The 26254-nt window shown below is 41.1% G+C and overlaps 1 protein-coding gene and 1 long non-coding RNA gene across 4 annotated transcripts in view; one reads left to right on the top strand and one right to left on the bottom strand.

Moving 5' to 3' along the window:
- The window catches only part of LOC117674810 (uncharacterized), a 55174-nt gene extending 34051 nt beyond the window's left edge, over window positions 1-21123 (bottom strand). For 2 of the 3 annotated variants that reach the window (XR_015731155.1, XR_015731156.1), the window contains exons 1-2: window positions 19984-20178; window positions 19587-19854 (exon numbers count right to left, since the gene is read on the bottom strand). This is a non-coding gene — a long non-coding RNA (uncharacterized LOC117674810). Of the gene's footprint in view, window positions 1-19538; window positions 19855-19983 lie in introns of those variants that run through there. The other variant, XR_004593994.3, reaches the window with a different exon arrangement.
- Window positions 21124-21204: 81 nt separating this feature from the next.
- DLX2 (distal-less homeobox 2) lies at window positions 21205-25721 on the top strand. The gene is made up of 3 exons (XM_034427423.3): window positions 21205-22051; window positions 22361-22545; window positions 24078-25721. Exons 1-3 carry the CDS (start codon window positions 21682-21684, stop codon window positions 24480-24482), a joined length of 960 nt encoding a protein of 319 aa, XP_034283314.2. The 5' UTR covers window positions 21205-21681; the 3' UTR covers window positions 24483-25721.
- The last annotated feature ends 533 nt before the right edge of the window (window positions 25722-26254 follow it).

Here is a 26254-nt window from a genome sequence, read left to right as displayed (position 1 = left end):
TTTGGGTTGGGGTTTTTTTGTGGCAGTCATTAAATTAGCATTGTGGTCATAAAATGAACATCACAGTTATTAAGCAAATCCTTTGGGCATTTTTGGCAAAAATTGGCAGTATAGTAAATGCCAATTTTTGGCAAAACCATCATAAATCACAGTCACATCACTCTGGAATGCTGCAAACAGCAGTAAATGCTGCCGAGTACTTGAAACCTGGTCTTGCTGGATTGTAAGTATATTTTGGGAAATCTGTTGTAAGTTTGAAATGTTGCTAGGCAACTGGTCGTAAGTTGAAGGTTACCATATATTTATATGGTAAAACAACTGCCAAAACAACTAAACACAAAGATCGTTTTTTCCCCGTGCCTTCACTCTGCTTAACACTTAATTCCCACAGCACTGTCTCTTTTCTCATCTTCTTATCTTTCCTACAATCTTCTTCTATTGGCTTCTTATGATTTATCAATTGTTATTTGTAACTTGTTATTAATGACTGTAACTATAATTTATGATCTATGACCTATTACTTGCTATTATGTGTACATTGTGACCTTATGCACCAGACAGAAATTCCTGGTGTGTCCAATCATTCTATTCTATTCTATTCTATTCTATTCTATTCTATTCTATTCTATTCTATTCTATTCTATTCTATTCTATTCTTCTTTACATGACAGTCTCTTCTATTTAACCTAGCCACCTCTGGAACATGATTCCATTTTATTCCTCAACTCAGCAATAAACCACTACTAATTTGCATTCAATGTTTGCTTTATCCACACCTGTCCAGAAGTACAGAAAGTTCAGCATTGATCTTCTTCTCGTATATGACCAAGGAATCTAACAAATAATAGAAACATCATTAGAAATATAAAGATATAGCATAGTTGTCCTTACCCAGTGCCTCCCTGTGAAATACTGTACGTTATCTAGAATGGCTAAGCAGAGGGATCATGGTCAGCTGCTTGGAAATATGACTTATAAGCCATATCTTGTTCTGTGAAAACTTATTCTGTAAAAACGCTTGCTTCCATTTCTGACTTTCTTCTTTTATGAGCAACCTTCTCTGCCTACAAAATGTTTGGGAATCAATTGCCCTCTTCAAAAAAAAAAAATGCTCTGGCCGGTCACAGAATTCCCTCGATTATCAAATGGGAAGATCAAAAACAATATGACTTTCCTGCCATCTAATGGCCACCCAGAGATTTTTAGCCCACACCTGTGGGCTAAATTTGACTATTGTTCAATACTTGAATTTCTTACTATAAGAATTGATCTTGTTGGCACTTATTTGTTAGACCTTCAAATAATTCAGTCAAGAAACCAAAACCACTGAGTACTAAACCACATTTATTGCAAGGTTACAATAAAAGAATTTTGTAATCCTGAAAGCACATACATACCCTCCCCTGCCTTTACTTTCCAGAAAACTAGGGAGGGTCCCTTCCAGAGGTGGGTTTCAGCAGGTTCTGACCAGTTCTGGAGAACCGGTAGCGGAAATTTTGAGTAGTTCGGACAACCGGTAGTAAAAATTCTGAGTGGCCCTGCCCCCATCTATTCTTTGCCTCCCAAATCCCATCTGATCGGGAGGAAATGTGGATTTTACAGTATCCTTCCCCTGGAGTGGGGTGGGAATGGAGATTTTACAGTATCCTTCCCCTGCCATGCTCACCAAGCCACACCCACCAAGCCATGCCATGCCCACCAAGCCACACCCACAGAACCGGTAGTAAAAAAATTTGAAACCCACCACTGGTCCCTTATAAGATGCTTTCTCCACCTCCATCCCGCCTTTGGACTCTGACTTCTCTTATCAGACCTTTATCTAGGTTGCAGCTCTTTCTCTTCCTCTTGTCTCCCAAGGTTATTCTCCTACATTACTCCTGGTTTCTATGCTAGTCCCTGAACCATTACATCAGACTCCAAATGTAACACTGCAATGCCCTTTTTCCCCTATTGTGGATGCTGTTGTGTGTGCCTTCATCCCATTATTTAAGTTCATTATTGACAAGAACTACATTAGTGCTGTATCTCCATGTTAAGAGACTATTATATTTTCATCAATTCTTAAGAACAGCTACCTTTACTTGGTAACCAATGTGATGTTATTAGAAGGTTAGCAACGCTTCACCTATTCTCCTACGGGCACCATGAATCCTGTGAAGCAACAAAATTATTGGGGACCATCTTTACTCCTGTTTTTCTACTCCACCAACAGACTTTTATGAGTCTTAACTTCCAGATATTTTCTGTCCCATTAAGATTACAATTTTTGAATTGTGAGCCATCTAGAGTCTTTGCTGAGATGGGCAGTTTTAGAAATCAAACCAATAAATAAAATACAAGATTATAACTGTTATATCTAAAAGTAAGCCTAACTAAACTCAATGGGATTTCCTTTGAATAGATGTCAAATTAAGGACATTTTGTTTAAGGATTACAACAAAATAACATGAAAAAATTAGAGTAAACATGTTTTAACAATAGCCCAATTTTCCTATGGATGCTACCTTAAAAACTATATGTTGAATGACAAAGAGCCTTGGTAGTACAGTGGTCTAAGGCACCCTGTTATTAAGCTGGTTATTAAGACCAGCTGCCTGCAATTACTGCAAGTTCGAATCTCGCCAAGGCTCAAGGTTGACTCAGCCTTCCATCCTTTCAAAGGTAGGTAAAATGAGGACCCAGATTGTGGGGGCAATAAGCTGACTTTGTATAAATATACAAAAGGATGAAGGCTATTGCTTAGCGCATTGTAAGCCGCCCTGAGTCTCCGGAGAAAGGCGGCATATAAATCAAATTTATATATATATATATATTTTAACTAGCAGTTAAAAGGAAGAGACAGCTGCGATCTCACATTGCTCCTGGAAGCACGAAGCCGAGAACACCAGCCTGAAGATGACGAATGAGACTTCGTCAAAACGTCGCCAAGACACTTCCAATTTTACGTGGGAGAAGACCCGATTAACCAAAGACCTACATACAAACACCCGCGAAAACCTGAGAAAACATATATATATATATATATATATATATATATATGAAAGCTTTGAAGTAAAAAAGAAATTAAATGATCCTACCTGTGCCAGAAACATAACTTTCTTTGTCCATTCTTTGGGTGTTGCCAGGCGATTTAAAATAGCATCACCTTTTTTTTCCCTCAAATGTCTTTACCACAGCATCATGAGCTGTCTTCTAAGAAAGCCAAGTACAAAACACCTGGCTTTGATGTATCATACAATAATCTGCAGATTAGTTCTAACGTTAGGTCCCTCACTTTCTTCTGATGTGAGAAGAAAATAGAAGAGTGTTTTTCAAAAAATAACCTCTGAAAAATAGGCCAGGTCCGTTGTACATGTCACCTGGAGGAACCAAGTATGATAACCATCGTATTTTGGCTTCAGCAATAATCATAGGTAGTCATCTTATGTACAAAACATAAGTAGGCTTATTAAATTATTTATCAAACTCAATGTGGCTGTGTTACAATCTTACTTCCATGTTATTGCAAACCAGCTCTCTCTTGCATTTCGAAAGAGGGATCAGAAAGGAATAAATTAAATTTGGCCATCCCATATCTTTTAATCCCAGATCATTACAGCAATGATCTGTTGAAACTGTCATCTTAAGAAGCCTCTGATTCACTCACAGTCTTTTGATAATTATTAATAGCAGCCAGAAAGCTCTTGTTTCCAATGAGATGTATCAGTATAGAATTAACATCATGTCAACACTGTGGCAACCTATAATAGGCATCAATAGAAGAGAACATTCGTAGCTCTGGTTGAACTACGGAGTCTTTGATGCTCTCTGAGCTTGGTTGTTTTCTTGCAGATGTTTCATTGCCCAACTAGATAACAGCATCAGTATGAATGAGCTGGGGATTGTATATAAACAGAAGAGATTGTCCTCTGCTCTGTTTATAAACAGTAGCTTGCCCTGCCAATGAGGATGTGATTGGTTGCTATGACAAAGTTTGCCCATTCACATAATGAGCATCAAACCAAATCAAATCTATATGATGGTCATACAGCAATGTAACATAATGGGTATGGCCCAGTGTTGGCTCAAGGGTATATGGCACCCCTAGACCACATTAACTGATGGCACCACCCAGTGGTGGGTTTCAAAATTTTTTCCTACCAGTTCTGTGAGTGTGGCTTGGTGGGCTTGGCATGGCTTGGTGGGCGTGGCACAGTGGGCATGTCAGGGGAAGGATACTGTAAAATCTCCATTCCCACCCCATTCCAGGGGAAGGATACTATAAAATCTTCATTCCCTCCCCAATCCAGGGGAAGGTTACTGCAAAATCCCCATTTCCTCCCAATCAGCTGGGATTCGGGAGGCAGAGAATAGATGGGGGCGGGGTCAGTCAGAGATGGTTTTTACCGGTTCTCCAAACTACTTGAAATTTCCGCTACCGGTTCTCCAGAACTGGTCAGAACCTGCTGAAACCTACCTCTGGCACCACCTCTTGCACATGAAAAAAAATGCATTTTTCAGAATTATTTGGAAGGCTGGGCAACGCTGGCATTCCCTGAACTTCACTGCCCTAGGCCAGTGCCTAAACTCAGCCTTAGCATAAAGCTTGGCCCTGTATGTGGCCTCAGTCATATACATTTGCCAGAAGGCAAGCAGATCTTGTGGTAAAGTCCTCCACATTGCTTCAAAAGCAAAAGTAATCCTTCCTTTAATTTGCTTACTTATTATTTAAATTTATATGCCGCCCATCTCACCATCAAGCTACTCGGGGCAGCTTACAACATTATAAAATACAGTACAAAACAATGAGAACATTCAAAATATTGAACTTTAAAATTCAAACATTAAAAATAATAAAAGATAAGATTTAAAAAGGGCTGGTATGTAAACGGAGCGGAGGTGGGATTTTCTTCTAATCTACGGTACTAAATCACCTCCAAAATGGTGGGATCCCCTCCACCCCACCCCCACCCCTGATCTTCTCACTGAATTTCAGGTTAAAGGGCATATAAATAGAAATGAAATTGTGCAGTTCTTGAATATTACATAAGCTTTCCTTTTTCTATCTTGCATGTATGTTTCACTGTATGCCTTTGGGGAACACGGATTGGATAAGGTGGGGTTTGTTCCTCCTTCAAATAGTTGTTTATAACTTCATGGAGCATGACTTACCCTTTTCTGGCTAACACACATGCCTTTTTGTTTTTTTGTACATCCTGATACAAAGCAACCATAAATGTAACATATGGCTGTGAATATCCAGCAGAAGCAGCAAAGATTTTTTCCCAGTACATTCACTTCAGATTCAGAGTTTTTAAAATTTATAAAGTACTTTGCCAGAAGAAAATAAACCAATCAGCATGTTTAGCGTTACAAATTGAACTTTTCAATTACCTTTAAAGGATGATGGTGCTGCACTAAGAAGATAGAATTTATCTGTTTATTCATGTCATCACAGTGCAAAAATATAAATAAACTTATCTCAAATTAGAGAGCCAGTTTGGAGTGGTAGTTAAGACATCAGGCTAAAACTAGGAAACTGTGAGTTCTAATCCCACCTTGGGGCCAGTCACTCTCTCTTAGCCCTGGGAAGGAGGTAAGGGCAGATGACTTCTAAAAAACATTACCAAGAAAAGGGCAGTGACTCCTCCAGGCAGTCTCTGAGAATCAAATATGGACAAACAGAAGGAAAAAAATCTTCAATTACAAATTATTAAAGCTTGCTGGAGTAAAGAAATCAGTTTTGAGCCTTTGAAAATAGAATGAAAATAGGCTTAATTTTTGCTAATTAACCTGCTAAATTCTAGCTTCAATAGTACCACTAGACATATGTTTGTTTGTTTGTTTATACCTAAAAGCCTACCTTTTAATTTAAAAATCCCAAAGTGATATATAATAAATATCAGAAATTCATGCACTGCAGAACCTTAGATTTCTATAAAGTTTATTTGTTTCTAAAGTTGTTACATCTCTGTGCATACTTATTCTATGTAGACAATGATGAGTTTTTTTAATGACTAACAGCAAACTTTACCTAAATTTGTAGAACCTGTACAATTATTGTAATATACAATAATCAAATACTATGCCAATTGCCAAGAAGATTCCAAAAGAAGTAGAGAAAAAACAGTTTTGTATGATGTCCAAAAATTATTAAATACCTGGGGACTATTATCCCTAGAAAAATATCCAGTTTAATCAATACAAACATTTCAAAATGTATAATCCAGAAAAAGGAATGTACTAAGAGATGAATAAAAAACCCCTTAATTTGTAGGGAAGAATTAATATGATGATGAATTTTGCATCAAATCTGATATACATTTGAGAACAATGGCTATGTTGGTTCCACTTAAATATTTTAAATAGATTGATAAATTAATGGTTAACTTTTTTATAGAAGGAGCATAATACTTAAGACCTTCTTCTTAGTTATGTCTTCATTGTGATGGTGGTGATTTTAATTTTCCTGATGTTAAATAATCTCATTGGGTTTATCCATTAACTTTGGTTATGCACTGGGATGGAAACAATACTGAATATGCACCATTGTGAGCTCAGAAAATACCTTTGAAGTCATGGCAAATTCTTGGTACTAATTATAGTAGGAATTTGGTTGCTATTCCAGCACTGAAAGCAGCTAGATATTTCTTGGCCTTATTGGGCAAAAAAACTAAAATTGCTTTTTCTTTGTATGAGAAATTGACATATTGGAGTAATTCTTATTTTAAAATGATTGGTAATACATTTTTTTTAAAAAAAAAAATACAGGCTCATAATGGAATCATTATGCTCAATCATCTATTAAGCAATGATTCTTCTAAAACTTTTGAGCTTTTACGATACTTTATTTTTTATAGTGTTCTGTATTTAAATTTACATACAATACTACAAACTACCGGTACTAAGGGTTTTTTTAATTGTAATGCTTTAGTTAATTGTAATGCTTTAGAAGGTTTATTAAAAAAAAACCCAAAAAAGTTTTTCATGTTAAGGATTGTGTTTGAATGATTGACATATTAGCTAGCACAACTATATCTGCCTATAAAAATCTGGCTGACTGTAGCAGCAAAAAAATAGAAAAAAACCCTTTTTGCTGCTCTTTAGAGGCCATTCGGTTTTTTGCAGCCCGTATATAAAAACCTAATTCTTTGGGCCACATACCAAAAATTGGGTAAAGAAGGGGCTGAAGAAAAATACCAAATTAAATACCATATTAAATCTCCATTTAATATAAGCACAGTTACTTCCCAGATTGTGCTGTGGCTATAGAAGGCCATTTGTAGCCCTGGATCCTGCAGGTTGCATTTTGACCAAGAAGTTACAGTGACAATTAAATGGAGAGGAATAAAGTGACTTTTAGTAGATTATTGTCTCAAATTGAGTGGCATTTTCCTCAGCTGTACACTGTATACTTAGTATATACATTAGTATTGCTCAAATTCTAGACAGATCTAAATACAGTAGAACCTCTGGTCAAGAATACTTCTGACCACGACCAAATTGGGTTCCAACCAAAAAATTCACAATTTCTTTTCCCCGCAGGCAATTTCTTCTTCCGCGCCATTTTTTTTGTAAGTGCCAAATTTCCAAAATTAGGTCCAGGTCACGACCAAATCGGTTCGTGACCAAAGTTATGGAACGAATTATGGTCGTGACCAGAGGTTCTACTGTAATTATAATAGAATGTAAGGATGAACTTGGGGACAAAGGGAAGAGATGTTGCCTAGGAAACAAGCAGACAAGAGAAGAGGGAGCCCCCTATGGCTTAAAGTTCAAGGGGACAAACTTAGAAAGGACCTGCCCTAATGAATAAAGCAATTAAAAATGGCAGCAGGAAGGTTGTACTTCTCACTTGCAAGATTCTGTTAATGTAGCCCTATAGTAAAGTAGAATTAACCCGTGTAATCATGTTTCCTGTCTTGTCTATCCTGGAGGGCTGACAATAGTGAACTGAAACAAAGAGGAAGAAATCTAATGAGAAATGTAACATTCTACGCAGGAAAAATGTAAGACACAAGTATAGGATTTGGAGATCGGTTAGGCAATAGTACATGTGAAAAGGCTTTGGATGTCCTTCTCACCCACAAGTTAAATGTGACCCAGCAGTGTGATCCAACTGCTAAAAAAAGTTTGGTCTAATGGTTAATGCATCAGGCTAGAAAGCAGGAAACTATGAGTTCAAGTCCTGCCTTAGCCCTGAAAGTCAACTAAGTGATTTTGGTGCCAGTAAATTCTTTCTCAGCCCAATCCACCTCACAGGATTGTTGTGGGGGGAAATAGGAGGAGGGTGTTGTGTTATATGTTTGCCACCTTGAGTTGTTGGTAAAAATAACAAGCATAAGTAATAAAGAGGCAAATGCCATATTGGAGTGCATTGACAAAACAATAAGAGTCCAGATTGTGGGGAATAATTGTTCCACTTTCTTCTGCCTTGGTCAGGAATCATTTGAAGTGCTCTGGCACCACAGTCTGAAAACAAAATTGACTAACTGGATCAAACTGGGGTGGGGGTGGGGGTGCAGACTACCAAAATGGAAAGGACTGGAAATCAAGTCCTATGAGGAACAGTTGAAGGAACTGAATTTGTTCAGCCTGAAGAAGAAAAGACCACCAAGGGGGGCAGGATGAGATACAATAGCAATATTCTGGTCACATAAAAGAGGGAATAGATGTGTTCTCTGTTACCCAAAAGGATGGGAAAAGAACCAGTATGTTGAAAGTACAAGGAAGTAGATTAGGTTTAAATATTAGGACAACTGCTGCTAAATAATGAACAGGCTGCCTCATGAAGTATCTTCCCTTTCACTGGAGGCTCCCTAGTTAAGACATGCTAGATGGGGCAAGGTAGTCGAGACAACATCAGACACACTTTATGCATCCTCATTTTCTAGGTACAAAATTAGTATGATTAAAATATTTGGATGGATTGTTACTTGTCACCCTGTTTCTCCAAAAATAAGACATCCCCTGATAATAAGCTCAATCGGGCTTTTGAGCACATGCGCTAAAATAAACCTCCCCCCCAAAAATAAGCCCTCCCCGAAAATATTTAAACGCAGAACTGAAAATCAGATAAGATGGCAAGAGGATCCCCATCTTGCTCCACACACCCCAAAATAATAAGACCTCCCTGAAAATAAGGCCAAGCGCTTATTTCGGGGTTCAAAAAAATATAAGACAGGGTCTTATTTTCGGGAAAACACAGTATTTGGCTAGGGAAAAGGCCACAGCAGTGTGAAATTTAGAAAACTGAGCTTAAACTGAGTATTAATTACCCAATCTCCATATGCTGCTTCAGACTATATAGACCAAGCTTTATTTATTTTTCTCTTTTATAATAAGTAAATTAAATGGCTGTTTAAACTAATTACCCAACTTCCGAAGTAGCTATTTCCATTTTGGGTACACATGGAGCATTTATCTACTACTGCTTGTTTGCTCGCTATATCCCTGGAAAGACCCTCCTTCTGGTATCCACGTGTGTGTGCATGCACACAAGTCTGCATTTGCATGCAAATGACAGGTAAACAATAATAATTTTACTCAATTTTTTTCCCCCTCTACATTCATTGGATGTAGATGTGGAATGTGATGTGTGGAATTGGGTGTGGAGGGAGAGAGGTTGTGAGAATCTCTTAAAAGATATGTTCCTTCCAGTAGATGCTATCACAAGAGACAGTACTGTAGATTGGATGATAATCAGAGCACATTAAGAAATTCCTGTCTAAGAATTCATAGCAAAACACTTTGTTCCTTTGGATAAATGTCATGCCGGATTTGTTTACATGAGCCAACAGTGACTCCTGGTGGTTAGTTTGATTACTTCGAAACAAGAGATCAGAGAACAGTAGGAGGCAGAGAAGCCATTGGGTACGGATGGTTTAAACTGCACTGAACAGAGCTTGAACCTGGGGGCCAGCGGTGAGTTGCTCCCGGTTCTGTCCGGTTCTTGCGAACCAGTACTAAAAGCAGTGGGAGCCTCCGCCTGCCCACCTGGATGTCAAAATTGACAATCTCCGCATGCGCAGAAGCGTGTTTGCGTTCTTATTGCGAACCGGTAGTAAAGGTAAGTAGAACCCACCCCTGCAGTGGGCACTCTGTGATTCTGTGGAACTGGAGTTTCACTTATCTCAACACCAACGTATTCTTAATTTAGTCCAGATTTACCCATCAATCCCCACAAAAACTAATACACTATCAGCTTCCGTTTTCTATTGTGGAGATGAGGTATTGCAGGAAGGAGGAAAGAGGGAAGGAGGGATTATACACCTCATATAGTTCTCCATTTCACTCTCTGCTAATACCCATTAAAAATACTTGGACATATCAAGGATTAAAGAAATAGGTGCTATGTTATTGAGTTATGGTTCTTGAGTAGAATTTCTCAACCTTGTCAATTTCAGAACATGCTGGCTGAAGGATTCTAGGAGTTGAAATCCACATATCTTAAAATTGCTAAGGTTGAGAAACATTACTCTAGAACCTATGGCACATGTGCCGGAAGTGGCATGTAGAGCTATCTCTCTGGGCACGCAAGCCGTTGCCCATTTCTCTTCCAGGTTCCAGCGTGCCAGCCAGCTGGTCTTCAGGTGCACAGAAGTGCTGGAAACAGGAAGAGCAGCCACCGGGTGTACATGCACGTGCCGGAGAGATGATCTTCCGGTTTCCGGTGATCGCATGCATGCCAGAGACCAGAAGACCAGGTGGCCAGTGCGCATGCGTGCACCAGAAACCAGAAGATCATCTTCCCTGGGCACTCATGTGCACCAGGTGGCTGCTCTTCTGGTTTTCAGCATGCATGCACACAGGCAGCCCTATTTTGGCACTTGGTGCCGAAAAGGTTCACCAACACTGCTCTAGAGGGTTTATAATACTGACCATTTTAAATTTGAACTTGATTTCTTTCTTCTTTCTCACCAAATTTTCAGATACAGCATATTTGTATCACTGTATTATCCCAGGTAATAATGCATTTGTGATCTAGATTAAGTCTTAAAAAGCCTAGTAGGGTGTAGCAAAATCTGAGATTATGTTAATTTGGGTAGCAACACATGCTTTTAATATTATTCAGTAAGAGTAACTAAGCTGGACTTGTTCCTGGTGAATCTCTTTTTTGCTGCAAAATCTAGTTGTGTGTGTGTGTGGTTTTTTTTATTTTTTTTCCTTAATAGCCTTGGTTGTTTTTATTATGTTGTTTTAATTTTATTATAATATTATTGTGTCTAGCAATGTAAATCCAGTCATTTTCTGGACTGTCCCCTTATATTTTTTTCTCAATCAGACCATAAAAGTATTGCAAGGCTTCATTTTCTTAATTTTCCCTTATAGGGATAAGCAATTACATCCAACATTTGGTTTTGTTACAAAAAGAGAGAGAGGGAAACACATAAGAAAAAAAAGATGGTAACCTTAGTTTCAACATATAAATGCTATTTACACTAGCATTAATTTTAAATATGTAGAAAGATTCCTCTAATAATTTTACTAACTGAGTTGCTACTGATACGTATCTCACCCAAAAGAAGGATCTGCACTGCAACCAAATCTGTTCTTTATTTAGGTATTGAAATTCATCCAATGATTGAGAGCTATCAGGTTACTTGCAACATTCACTGGATCCCTTAAGCCAAGACACTGATAAATACGATAAATATTTTATAAAAACCATGCCTTGTCTGAAAATAACTATTATTTCAAAGCAAAGCTTTAGTGTCATTCTTAACAATAGCAATAAGCACTTTGACTTATATCCCGCTTCATAGTGCTTTTACAGCCCTCTCTAAGTGGTTTACAGAGTCAGCATATTGCTCCCAACAATCTGGGTCCTCATTTTACTGACCTTGGAAGGAGGAAAGGATGAGTCAACCTTGAGCCTTGTCAGGCTCAAACTCCAGGCTGTAGAGCAGAGTTAGTCTGCAATATTGCATTCTAACCACTGTGCCACCAGGGCTCTTGACTTCTTAATTCTTCTTGACTTTGCTTCTAAGCTTGACCTAGCTCTTAAAAAGACATCCTGGGTCCTATTTATTTGTTTCTGATAGCAAACACAAGTGGTGAGTGCAATGAGACTGAAATTTATATAGTGTTGGTCAGATCACACATACTTTATTATATTCAGCTTTGGGCACCCAAGTTTAGAAAGTCCTTTGATAATTGTAGTATATCCAGGGGAGGGGAGGGGAGAGGAGAGAGGAGGGGGAGGGGAGGAGATGAGAGGAAGGGGACGAGAGGAGAGGGGTGAGGCAAGGCGAGGCGAGGCGAGGCGAAGCGGGGTGGGGCGGGGAGAGGAGAGGAGAGGAGAGGAGAGGAGAGGAGAGGACCGCATGGAGACATGTAGCTGTTTTCATTTAAAAGATGGAATGGATTTTTCTGAATTGTTCCAGAAGACATATCAAGAAAAAAAGCATTTAAGTAAAAGTTTCAACATTAGGAAAAATCTCCTAACAATAGCAGCTGGTCAGCAATGAAACTAATGATCTTAACAGGTGGTATTATTTTTTAAGCAAAAACTGGAGGGCTATTTCTTGGTTATCCTATGGCAACATATTTGTCAGCCTTGTGTGGCAAATCAGATAGGAAACATAAAGAGATGAGTTAATTCTACTTTATTGTAAAGCTACATTGACAGAATCTTGCAAATCTGAAATTATATTTTTGTCCCCTCATCTACTTTATAGCCCAAGAAACTAGGGAAAATCTTTTGGGAACCTCTTGCCCCATCCATTATCCAGCTATAGGCTATGTTTTTTTCTTATTTGATGGTTCCCTTGGCAGCATCTCTTGGCCCAATCTCCTAAATTCATTCCTACATACCATTAGAGTATTCCTGAACTGGGTTGGACTACGTGATGTGCAAGGTACCTTATGTTCTATGACTCTGTAACAATGAAGCCACAAAAAGAAAAAGCAAGAACAATCAAGTTAATTCTGAGTCTCGAAAAAAATGTCAAAAATATTTGTAATCTTACCCCAGCCAGAAAAAATATACTCTGCTAAAGATTGAACATGCTCAGTCAGGAAAAAAAAAATAAGGAAAGACAATCTGGAGCACCTCGGAGGAAAATACTCCTTCTGAATGGAACCCTGAACAGAAACATTCCCAGGAGGAGATGAAAATACATTGCAAAATTGTGTTACATATTACAACTTGAAATTTTCCTAATAATTAAAGAAACTGAAGTAGAATCTATTGTTTTAGGATGAACTCCTGCTATAAAGCCAAGAAAATGAGTTTGCGTAAGAAAATTTTGCACAGTGGAAAAAAAAATGTGATATCGTAGTTCTAACCTCAGCACAATTAGGAATATTCATTAATTATTTGACTAGAGGATGAAGACGGATATCATCTGCTCTACTCTTTGCAAATATTGCTTTATTCTTATTTGTTCCTAATCCATTCAACAACCAAAAACGTCTGGAAATTACAAACCTTATTGTGTTGCTACTTTACCAAATACTGACCACAGATGGATGAATTGGTATAACACTCCCCATATCTTTGTTTTTTGTTTTTCTCAATAACTTGCTAAGATTATCTTCCCAACAAAACAGACCTCCCTCCAGATTTCTCCCAGGCAATGCCACTAATGGATTACTGGTCCAGGCTAGATTAACTGTGCAATAAACAGTGAAGGAAACCTCCCCCCCCCTCAAACTAGCAGTGCAAAAACAACTGAAGAAAAGCCAAGTATTATGCCCTAGTGAAGGATGCTAGGGACAGGGTCCTAAACACACTTATGACTCACGAGCAGCTGGCTTGTAAACAACTCAGCCAGCCTGCTGGATGTTGCTTTGAATGAATACTGATTGCTTTCTTGGTGGTGAATAGTCACTGGAGGTGGAGAGGCGGCTAGAGAGAGACTGAAAGAGGTTGGCAGCTTTCTTGCTAGCTAATTGTCTTTGTGGTGGTGATATCAGCACTTAAAAAAAAAAAATCCCCACACTGAAAATGAAATAAACTTGCCCCAGACAGAATGAATCAGTCTAAATTCCAAACCGGTCAAATTATTTTGGTTCAAAGGCAGAGTACTTTTGAAGAATATGAATGTATCTCAAAAACTGCCAGTAGGAACCTTTTTCTCCTGGAAATACTGAGCTCCTGGAAATGTAAAACACACACACATACATACATGCCTTTCTTTTCTGTATTCAGTATTAATGTTGTGTATTCAGAAACTCAGGCCTAGAATCTATTTTTTACATCCGTTTCTAATCTAACCTAAAGATTTTTTTTACCATTCCTTTTGCAGGCTAAAGGAATCATTTTCCACTCATATTCTTCCAAATATTTTTTGAACTGCTCCCAAATTGCTGTAACAAGAAAGCACACCACTCACAACAAGCAATCATAAACGTAGGTTCGGTCAACATTAGGTTCGACTCAAGAAGAGCTGAGCAGTAATAGAAAAAAATATAATTGACCCTGGGCACAATACCTCGCTCCATTTTATTCCTGCTTGTCTTTAAATGACAAACACATAACACAATGAATTTCCAGAATAATCCGCTAACCTTTCAGTAACTGTACACTATATTTGCAGTGTGTAGTTTAGTATCTCAAGAATAATTAGAAGCACTATTTCAAAATGAATGGCACATGACCCTTTTTCCCCCCCAAGATTAGTGATTTGCATAAGTATTTCCTTTCCTTTCTCTACTAATAGATTACTCTGCCTATATCGTGACTTACACAGACAATTCATGTAGCCTAAAATAGGATTACAGAAATCAAGCAAGCAATTTTGGAGCTTCAGGTAATATCTAAATGTAGGATGCCCCTGAAATTCAAGAGCAATAACTTCTACAGACGGAAAGGTTAAATATTAATTAAATAATTTGCTCACAATAATCTTTCCAAGTATATACATACAATGCAAGTATGCATACAATGCAGCAGCCCAATCCACCTCAGGATTACTATTGTGGGGAAAACAGGAGGAAAGAAGAAGTACAAGTGACTTATAAAGTAATAAAAGTGGGATATGAATCTAATCCGCTCACATAGAGCTGCCCTCCTCAGAGGGCCATCGACCAGACAATGTTGGCTGGCGGTGCCCTGTGGGCGCACCTACCCTCTGGAATGGGCTACCTACCGAGCTCCGGACGGCGCCCAATCTCCACTCTTTCCACCGTGGCCTAAAGACTTGGCTATTCCATCAAATGGGCTGATTCTGATTCCGGGGTTTTTACTATTTAATTATTTTAGACTTCTAATTGGTTTTAATTAGGATTTTATTCTGTTGTCGTTTGTTTTTCAATCTTCTGTTCGCTGCCCTGAGTCCTTCGGGAGAAGGGCGGCATATAAATATATGTTAATAAATAAATAAATAAATAAATAATCTAAAGCTAAAATAATCTAAAGCTAAAATCTAGATAAAAATCTAAAGCGCCTGTTTTTGTCCCAGCTCCTGCCCATCTAGCAGTTCAAAAGCATGAAAATGCTAGTAGATAAATAGGTACCACTTTGACAGGAAGATAACAGTGTTCCATGTTTCACCGCACGCTCTGCGCTGTGGCATGTAGCCATGCTGGCCACATGACCGTGGAAATGTCTTTGGACAATGCTGGCTTCCTCAGCTAAGAAACAGAGATGGGCACTGCCCCCTAGAGTTGGACACGACTGGATATCGGAAACCTTTGCCTTTAAAAACCTAATAAATAAATGCAATAAGCAGTGTGGCCATTCACAAAAAAACATTGTTGGGGGATATCAGAAACATCTTTGAAATGCTCAAAATTGATTAATTTATGTAGGCCACAATTGGGCTTCTGCTTGCCTTGTTGTCTGTCTTGGCCACTTACAACATCTTGAGTGTAGAAAGAGACAACATAAATCTTCTATCTACGTGCTTCTATCTAAATGCGTCTCTGGTCATGTTTTGAAGCTCTCCTTCGACAGTACTTTTTCTTTCCTGAGCTGTCTTTTCTCCTGACCTCCGGAGTAGTTGATTTACCTGCTTCATTTTAGTCTAATGACATTCTCAGCACTCGCCTGCAATATCAGCCACTGTCCTATATAGCTGTAAAAACAACCTTGCAATTACAGTGCAGGCGTAATGGCATGAAGGCTGGATTCACAATGCATCAACTAATCATTCTCTTTGCTTGTGTGAACGTTGAATATCGGTTTTTTCATTGCCACAAAATTTCTCAGTGGAATGAGGGACTGAAGAAATACCCTTGTTTTGCTTTAATCATTACAGCAAAAAAAAGGGGGGGAGGGGGGGGTCTGTGTTAGTGTCAAAGAAGAAAATGTGGAAAAGTGCTGGGAAGAGATCCATGTGTATAAACATCTGTAAAAGCAAAAGAAACGTAAGGAGACTAGCAAAAGGACAGCAATCCCTAAAAAAGAGAAGGCAGACAAGCCCGGGTAGACCTGCCCATACATGAGCTAGCTGGGGAAGGGGATTATCTTCTCCATGTGGAAGAAAGAGGCGGGGAGGACCAATGGGAAGCTGTTGTGGCCATAGTCCAGAATATGCATCAACCCAACCCCATTGCCAAACCACTGCAACAAGGATTGGCTTAAGGAAAGGTCAGGAACAGCTCAGTCTGCCATGGTCAATTGCCCTTAAATAAAGGGCTTTGTCCTACTGTGCACAAATTAAGTAAAATTAAAAATCTTTATGAACTGTCACTCAGGTACTTTGCATTCTAATCTGTCTTTGAAATTCTTTGTTCTTAAGGTCAGTGACAAGTTGCCCAAAGGAGAACAGTGTTTGTTCATTAGTTGTTTTGAATGTTGCTCTTCTATTACAAGTGGCATAAGAATATAAATTGTTTTCTAAGAAAAGACAACTGACTGGTAATCTCCCAAGAAACAACATTCCAACTACCACAGATGTTGAGTCCTGTTATAGCAACCTATCCCAGAAAGATAAATTAAAAGTCACAAGGATTTTCATTTCTGATTGTCTCCATATATTAAGCCTTCATACTTTATGACTTTGTAATTATCCACAATATTTCATCTTTAGACAAATAAAATATCTTCAAATCAGTAACATTCCTATGAATATATACATGACTTCAGATAACATCACACCTTAACGCTTGAAATATGATCGTGTTTCCATATAGTTCCTATTCTCCACAGCTTCTCTATCTGAACAACACTGATGACATTTTTTTAAAAAAAAACTAGACTCATGGAAACAAAATCCTAGCAAAGTTCTACTTAGAATTCAATACATTTCACCACACAAGCAACTTAGGGCTGAATTAAATCATGCAAATGGGTCCTTTCCTAAAAACTACTATGGTACTACAGAATAAAAACACCAGATTAGATTCTTGGTTTTTTTTTTTTTGCTCGAAATACACAAGAATTCATTATCTACTGCCATCCCATATATAACAACCAACTCTGTTCAGACTTGTCAGACTCACAAGTTAAGGATTTAAATCAGACATTTCTCAAAGTACAGTATCTACCCAACAATATTTTTAAAAAAAAAAAAAAAAAAGAGGGCTCACTGGTATTTAAGAAAGATCTAAAGAAAATAATCAGGAAAGAAAACAACAGAATATCACTTGTCCCTCTTCAACTAAAACACAGTCAGACGTATCATCAATGACCTGCAGTCCATCCTGGACAATTATACGTCTGTTTCATAAGGCCTGAATGATAGGGCTACACTTGTTTATAGCCCCTGCCTCACACAAAAAGCTACTCAGCAATAGCAACAGATCATAGGAACCATGGGACATGGGAACCAAACTCTATAATTGAAGAAGATACCACTGTGTCCCCAGACCTACTCTGGCAGCAATATTAAAAGGCCTAATAACATCATCCACAAGGTAAGATTTAGGTATATTATTATGTACACAGAAATGTGAAATCACAGCTGCCAGTTCTTTAGCTGGCCTTGAATATTGAATTCTTCCCAAGAACCTGGATGTCATGATGCATTAGCGTAGTGTATGTGCAGATCCGAGCAATGTGGCCTTTTAGCTTGACAGATAAAAATTTTGTCAATGCACAGATTTTCTAAGTGCCTTCCAAGATTTATTTATTTATTTATTTGGGCATTGTATGGAGTGTGCCGATAAGCAATCAATGGCCATTTTATGCCATAATCGTTCAATTTTAAAATACGGATCTTGATATTTGTGATCTTCTGCAATTCTTTGTCTTTTGTTCTACTATTCCCCCTGTATTGCCACATCAATTACAGTTATATCTAGTGTGTTATGAGTCAGACTTTTATCAGTCTGTATTTAGAAATCCCACAGTATTTTAATTTTTCAACTATATGTTCCCACTGATTTTTCCTTACTGCTCTGTAATTTTTACAGATGTTCCAGTGAATTATTTTGATGACCTTGCTGTGTCATTGTTTATAACCCAGTTGTGCGATCTTTCACGAGCTGAGTATATCGACTGCTGTTTCTTTTGCTTCTTTGCACAAGCTGCATTTGAAATCATTTGATGATTTTTTCAATTCTGGCCTTGATTACATTAGCTGAAGTAGCTTGCTTTTGTGCAGCCAAAATCAAGCCTTCAGTTTCTTTTTTAAATGTTCCAATTGTAAGCGGTTGCCAGGTTCTATCATATCCTCTTTCCCCTTAAATCTTTTGTGGAAATTGACCAGGAAATGCTTTTCCTTGCCATTACATTCTCTTCATGTTTGGATTAGATTATGTTGATATCCGCTGGCTTCCTGAACATTTAAAAGGTTCCCATTTTTAACCTGCATCAATAATATGTTCTTTGTTATGCTGCGTTCAAGGTAACATTTTAGGCCACTTTTACTTCCAGTTTGATATAAAAATATTATGAGTTATTTTTTTTGTTCTTGGATCTAAAGGTCCTAAATGAAGTAATAATTGGTGTCAAGTAGGCTATCTCTTTTCCTAAAGTTTTGGGGTCACTAAACATGTTTTTCTCTTTCAGATCAACCTTTTTGGTTAGCTCATTAGTCGAAACTTCCTGGTGCACTTTGCATCTGCAGTCAAAAGGCCTCTCCTGAGCCTGAGGACCAAGTCTGAGTCAACAGGGAGGGAAGGAGAGCAAAGAACTGGCTCACAACAAGCTGGGGAGACGAGATGCAGTCAGGAAAGCTGAAATGAGATAGTGCCTTGGAGGGACTGCAACTAGTATAAAGCAGGTTAGGTGAGTGGGGCAGGGAAGCCAGCAAAATTAAGGAGCAATTCAAAACCTTGCTTTTAAGATCAAAATTGTACCAAGGAAAGGGTGTAGCACCTGAAGAACAACTCCCAAGTTTTGTTGCTAGCTTTCATAGTAACTTGCAATAAAGCAAGATGGCCCTGGAAAAAAAACCACCCAACTGTCTTAGCCAACTGGGCAAGGGGCGATTTCTTTCCAAACCAGATCAACGCCCCCCCCCTCCTGCCCCATCTTTTCCAAACAGTATACTCTTTCAGTATTCTCTTTGGCCACTTCCAAAGCCTCTAAGAAAGCTACCTTCTTAGTATTCTTTGCATTGACAATGGGAAGCATGGACTTCACTAACGTCCTTTAGGAGGCACAGCATTGTAACAGGGCTGATGCTGCAAACTCACTCTTACAAAACGTGGGGTGGGGTGCGCTAAGAGATGGAAAGAGAGGTAGATTTTATTCTGTTTTAAGAATTTCTTACAGGCTAACTTGCTTTCCCCGTTAGCAGCTGTTGCAACAAGTTGATTCTCCCACACAGGTATGTCTCTTTCTTCTGAGGATTTCAGAGGATGTGCGCTGGCTCAGTGTTGTGGCTTTTAATTACTGTTTTGCTGGGCTCGGTGATTGAAGAGCCTGGCGCCTAGGTGCGATTATCCCGTCTCCTCCGGTCTTCAGTAGCAGCAGTTGTCCGCTAAGTGGCGCTAAACGGTAAGGCCAAGACCAACCGGTCCCTTTTGAGTCCGCGTTTCCTAAAGTGGGGACAACCGAGTGGGCATTAAATCCCGACTAACTCCACCACCCACCACCCACCCCCGCCAAACAGGAGCGTTTGACTGAAAGGCCTATTATTGTACGGGAGGATGGGCAATGAATATTACCTGGGGATGATGAGAGATATAAACCAAGACTTCTGGAGGGCGCCAGGTAGGTGAAGCCTGGATTACTGCAGGCGACTCTGATCTTTCTTTCCCACTGCAAGCACTTGCCTTTCCTCTCTCCAAAGATCACCAAACCTTCACGCTAGGCAGAAAGCCCGCCTTTCTCCGCCCGCCCGCCGCGTTGCAAGTTGTGGTTTGGGGAAGAAAAGGGGTAGGGCTGGGTGTTTGGCATGGAGTGGTATCAAAGCTGCAATTGCTGAAGTTTGCCCCAAAGGTGCATTTCAAAAAACAGTTGAACGTTCTTATTACCCTCTCCTTGAAAATGTTTCTCTTCTCATCCAAAAAGCTTCTTGGATGAGAAGAGAAACATTTTCAAGGAAAATAAATAACGCTTTCAAGGGAAGGGGGGGGGGAGAAATTAAAGTCCAGTTGCTTTTTGAAAAACACCTTTGGGATGGCCAGGACCTGGATGATTGACAACCTTCACAGACATACTGAAGTTTGCCTTATGAAAAAGAAAAACTAAGATCTTGGAGAGGCTCCGTCCCCAAAACGGGCAAATCGGGACCACGACTTTACAATCCTCTTCTCTCCCAAGCATTTTGAGTTTCAGTTTAGAGACTTAATATATCACTGCACTGGTGATAGCATCCTCCTCGGTAATATAAGGGAAGCTCGACAAAAGACGCCCCAAAAGATTTCTCCTCGCACGAGTGCAGTTTAGGAATACGGGTTTGGCGATGGCTGGATCTTCAGTGACTAGGTTGTAAACGGGATCCTAAACTAGGGAGCCGGTTCCTTTAAACTAAACTTCCCTGCTTTGATTTGATCTGATCTGATCTGACTCACTTTTTTTTTTATCTCTTTACAAACCAAGTGGTGCAAGCTTTCAAACGCAACTCAGCAAAAGGAACCCAAACAATGCTCTTTCTTCTTCTGGTTATTAAGCCTCCCTTTCCCCGGAGCGCCCAGAGATGGGAGCTCTCTCTCTCTCTCGGTATTTCCCCCCCCACACCCCACCCGCGCCGCTTTTCCCCTCCCTTCCCAGCGCGTGTCATCTGCGAGGCGCCTCCACCGCCCCGGGGATCCGAAGATTAGAAGCGAGGAGGAGGCAGGGAGGCGGGAGGGCCGAGGGAAAGAAAAGAGAAAGAAGACAACGAGAAGGGAGGCCCGGATTGGCTGTTGCTAGGTGACGTAGCCCGCGCTCACGTGACTGGTGTTAAATGCCCACCTGGCAGCATCCACGAGCCGCAGACAATCGTAAAGGCGCTGCTGGGAAGCCCGGGCTGAGCATCGCTGCGACTTGCTTCTTCCCCCCGGGGGTGGGATCTGCCTCTGCCTTTGAAAGAAGCGCAAAGTTGGAAAGGAGCCGGACGGCGATGGCAACTTTCTGCCCTCTTTCTCCCGCAACTCTTGCGGTGGCGGTGGCGGTGGCGGCCAGCCCTAGGGATCTCCAGTGATCTCTCCTCTTTTTTTTTTTCCTTTTTCCTTTTTTCTTTTTTTCCCTTGGACCTCTCAGCGAAAGAGGGCAAGGCTTTGCGTCTCCGGCCTGTTGCAGAAAGGAAACTCCGAGTTAGTTTCCCTCCCTGTTGCTCGCGGTCCTCTACTCTCGGAGCGAGCGAGGGAGGGTGGGAGGGAGCGAGCGAGCGACGGAGGGAGGGAGGGAGGGAGGGAGAGGGGCGGGGATAGAGGACCAGGATGACTGGAGTCTTTGACAGCCTTGTTTCAGATATGCATTCAAACCAGATTACCTCCAGCAGTTACCAGCAGCAGCACCACAGCTTGCATAAGCCCCAGGAATCTCCCACTCTGCCTGTGTCGACCGCCACGGACAGCAGCTACTATACCAACCAGCAACAGCACAGCGGTGGAGCTGGAGGAGGCACAGGCAGCAACGGAAGCAGTGGGTCGCCCTACGCCCAGATGGGCTCTTACCAGTACCACCCGAATGGCATCGGCGCAGTGCCCTACTCCACCAAAGCCGGGAGTTACGATCTGGGATACTCCACCTCCTACAGCTCCTATGCAACCTATGGCACAAGGTCGCCCCCAATCAACAATGAACCCGGTAAGACTCTTGGGCACAAGAGGTCAGGGGGGAAAGTTCGTAACAAAGTGGGACGTTCTCCCCCCCCCCTTTTTTTTTTCCTTCTGATTTGTTAAGGCTGAATTATTGAATTCGGAAGGGGGAAGGGGGAGGAGAGAGCGTGCGCTCAAATTGTTCCTGGGTGGCATTGTGGCACCGGGATCTTTTAACCCATCCTTGCAGTGCAAGGCATTGTAGCTGAGGCTCCACAGCTCATCCAAAATAAAAAGGGGAGGGGGGGCGTATAGTGCTGGAACCAGATTATTCACCCATTTTCCTTTCTTGCCACAGAAAAAGAAGAGGTCGAGCCGGAGATCCGAATAGTTAATGGGAAGCCAAAGAAAGTGCGAAAGCCGAGAACCATCTATTCCAGTTTTCAGTTGGCAGCCTTACAGAGACGCTTCCAGAAGACCCAATATCTGGCACTGCCCGAGAGAGCTGAGTTGGCAGCTTCACTAGGCCTCACCCAAACTCAGGTAAGAAGACATCAGAAGAGTGTCGGGGAGCGGTTTCTTTAACCAGATCAGTGAAATACCTACGCTGCATGCCAAGTTTGATGCCATTTTTGATCTTGGTTAGTGTATGTGAGTGCAGTTTACTCAAATCCAGCTAATTTGGTCAATGTATGGTCCAATGTATTGTGCCAATCAAATTCAACAAACAGATTAGGAGTGTTAGTTGAAGACAATGCTAAGGGCAGCAGGTGGGATCTTCCATCTCCCTCTTTGTGCAGACTGGTTCAGGATCACAGCCCTGCCACATTATTCAGCTGAGCAGAAGCTGCTCCTAGAAGCCTTGCCATGGCTCCAGGCAGAGATGCTTATTTTGTGCCAATGATATTTTCTCACCTTTTGTGAAAATGGGAAAAGTTTCCTCCTCAGCCCTAGATAACCTTCCACAAATGTAGGGAAGGTTTTCTTTGTCTCTTCTCCAGGATAGGTTTCTGATTCAGGTGCTATCTTTTGGGTCCCATAGAAGTCATTGCCTGGAAACAATGAGGCTTGGCCAGATCCTGTTTTCCTAAGAACCCAGTGCTTCAGCGGATTTAGCGCCTCCTTTAGCGAGTCTTTGCTAGAGTCTGTACTATAGTATTCGAAAGGGGGGAAAGTGGCAGAATTCAAATATCAGGGAAACCTAATGCCAGAATCTTTCATCAATTCTTATTTGAAATTAAATGTGACCCTTATATTTTCTTTCAGTCCAGATAGTCTGGTTGTCTCCTTTCCTGCTCTATCCACTCATAGTTGGATCGAGTCCCATAACATTTTCAATTAAATCCCATGATTAGGGAAGTCAGACAGGAATAAAAACCCAGAAAGAAAAGTATGCCCCAGAAAGAAAGGTATGCCACAGAGAGACTTGGCAAGAAAAGTAGGTTCTTGGACACAATCTCAATTGATGCCCGTGGAAGATGCTGGAGAGGCGGGCACATTCTTCAAACTGCCTTATCCTTATAGCAGATTCTCTATATTGGCGGCCCCAGGTATTTCTGGGGGAATGTCCCAGCAGCACTGCCCCTTCACTGGGCAAAGAATTCGCCAAGCCTAGTTTTCGGCTGAAGACCTCACAAAACAATAGGAGACATTTCCTGATCAGGCTTTCTTCCATCAAGCTCCTTGCCCTGTTGAAACCTCTTCCAACTGCCCCCACCTGAGCTGTGAGTTTCCCAAAAGTCTGTTTTGGGGACCAGGCTTCTCCTCTTAGCCACAAATCTCGGAGATTACCAAACTTCCAGCCTGGCATAAGCAAACAACAAATCTAATGGGCCTCAGCAGTGAGAGCCGCTAGCAAAAAAAGCAACTGGGGACCATCCCTTGAATACTCAGAGCAGGACCGGCAGGATGGGAGAATTTGTAGAAGACAGAAGGCTGAGTGAACTGGAGGGGAGAAGGGCGATTGTTTTGGGGTATTTCTGTTTTATGTGTATTTTGGATGGGAAAGGGCTGGGCTGTTACTGCCTCCCATTCATCTCCGCCTTTTTCTCTCTCTCTTTCTTCTCTTTGGCAAGGTGAAGATCTGGTTCCAGAACCGCAGATCCAAGTTCAAGAAGATGTGGAAAAGCGGTGAAATCCCGGGGGATCAGCAACGGGTCGGCAGCTCCTCTCCTCCTTGCGCCTCGCCTCCTGCTTCAGCCACCCTCACCTGGGACTTTGCTCCCCACCCGCAGCGAATGAGTAACGGCGGCGGCGGTGGCGGCAGCGGGAGTAGCGCAGGTTCGAGCCCCGGCACTCCTAGCGGAGCCGCTGCTTTCCTGGGTAACTACTCGTGGTATCACCAGGCGTCCAGCGCCGCAGCTTCCCACCTGCCAGGAGCCTCCCCGATCCTGCAGCAAGGGCAGTCTCACCAGCATCATCCCCATCTTCATCACGCCCATCATCATGGCGCGGCTGTCAGCGCAGGGACTATTTTCTAACCCCAGTCCGGGCACCCAATCTACTCTCCAAGGGACCATCCAGGGTGGAGAAGGAAGATTTTTTTCCCCCTCTTTCCGGTGGGCAGAGGTGTATCTTTCCCCCCTCCCCCGATGCTTTGGGAAACGGTCCACAATTCCTTCCCCACCCGAAAGCATCTCAGCCGCGGCGCCCGCCCGACTTGGTGGTGCCAAAACGGGACAAGCGCCTTGAGACTTCAGCCAATAATCCCTGAAGTTTCGAACTCAATCAGAATCTAGTTTCCCTCCCCCCCCTAAAAAACACACCTCAGCTCAGAATGTGGTTCACCCGATCGGTGACTCCGAAGTCGCTGACAACATTCTTGTTGACAAGCGTGAAATCCGGGCAAAGCAGTGGTCACACCCTGGTCAAAAAGAAAAAAAACAACTCTCAATGATTGTTTTTCTCCTTCAGGGTTTTCTGACCACCCGCCCCAATCACCTCGTCCTAATCTGTTTTATATCAATCTTTTTATTTTCCCTACCAGCTTTTTACCTTCTACGAATCCCGCCTAGTCTGCAGCAAATAAAGACTTTAAAAACTGTGCACGCGGGGAGCACAGAACCCACTTTTCTCCCATTTTTCATCGAATCGCTAGTGCAAAATTTCTTATTTAATTTTGTTTATTTTTTTATACGTTTTTATAGGTGCCTTTGCTGATGACCTCATTTTGATGTTGGGGGGGGAAAGATAAATAATTTTTATATGTAGATATTTAAAATGGAAAAAAAAAGAAACCCAGCTGTGTTTAAATTATCTTTTTTTAAATGTTTGCAGGACTTTTTCTTCGCAAGAAAAAGATATAAATATATACATACATATATATATATGTTTGTAATAGAGTTGTTTGTGCTAATTCTTCCCAACCTCTTTACCTAAAAAGAGGAGGGGCAGTTTTATTGGACAGGCTACATTTGTTCATGTTTTGTGAACCAATAATTTTTTTTTATGACATCTGTTTTCCCTCTTTTTATCTCCGGGCAGCTTCCATACGTTCTTTTGTGTATTCTGTTTTATTCCTTTCATCTTCACTACCACAAAGTACAAGCTAATGAATTTTCCCAATTCATGGTTGAAAAAACCTTTAAAAACGTTTTTTTTTTAAAAAAAAAATGTATGTTCTTGGTTATTTATTACAAAAACCAAACAAAAAAAAAATCGCTCAATGTTACTTTTACAATATGAAGAGATTATTTAAATAAATTATTGTTTGCACCGTACTTGGCTCGATCGGTCGTTTTTCTGTCTTCTGACGCCTGCAACATTCGGGCCGACTCTCTGCGCTGAGTGAGAAGCCCCTCGAGCCTGCTTGAAGTTTGGAGGCGCCTGTTTCCCAGAACGAAATCCAGTTCTTCCTGCTACTCGCCAATTAGCTCCTTCCGTGGAACTAATCGTCCCTTCAGGCAGAAAGGCGCACTTTGTCTATTCTCTCTATGCTCTCCATTCTGACTCCGAAGGGCTGATTCTGGGCGGCCTTCTGGCTTCTCCAACGCTGCACTTGTTGAACGGCGGCGTCGGGCATTCTTTAAGGGTAGTTCAAGAGCCGCGAGGGCACAAATTCAGGGGAGCTCAGCCGGGGTCGCGCCAAGACTGCCAGCAGCATTGTCCCGTCCACACACACACACACATACACAAAGACACACACATACACACACACGCCCGCCCCGAGGCAGGAGGACCGCGACAGCCTTCCCTCGGCAGCCCAGCCTGAATCACTCAACGCGCCTTCTCGCTCGCCTAGACTCGGCCCCAC

Source organism: Pantherophis guttatus, chromosome 1 (genome assembly GCF_059756535.1).
Source record: "Pantherophis guttatus breed Tessera chromosome 1, ASM5975653v1, whole genome shotgun sequence".
NCBI classification, from domain to species: Eukaryota; Metazoa; Chordata; class Lepidosauria; order Squamata; family Colubridae; genus Pantherophis; species Pantherophis guttatus.
This window is presented reverse-complemented; position numbering and strand designations above follow the sequence as displayed.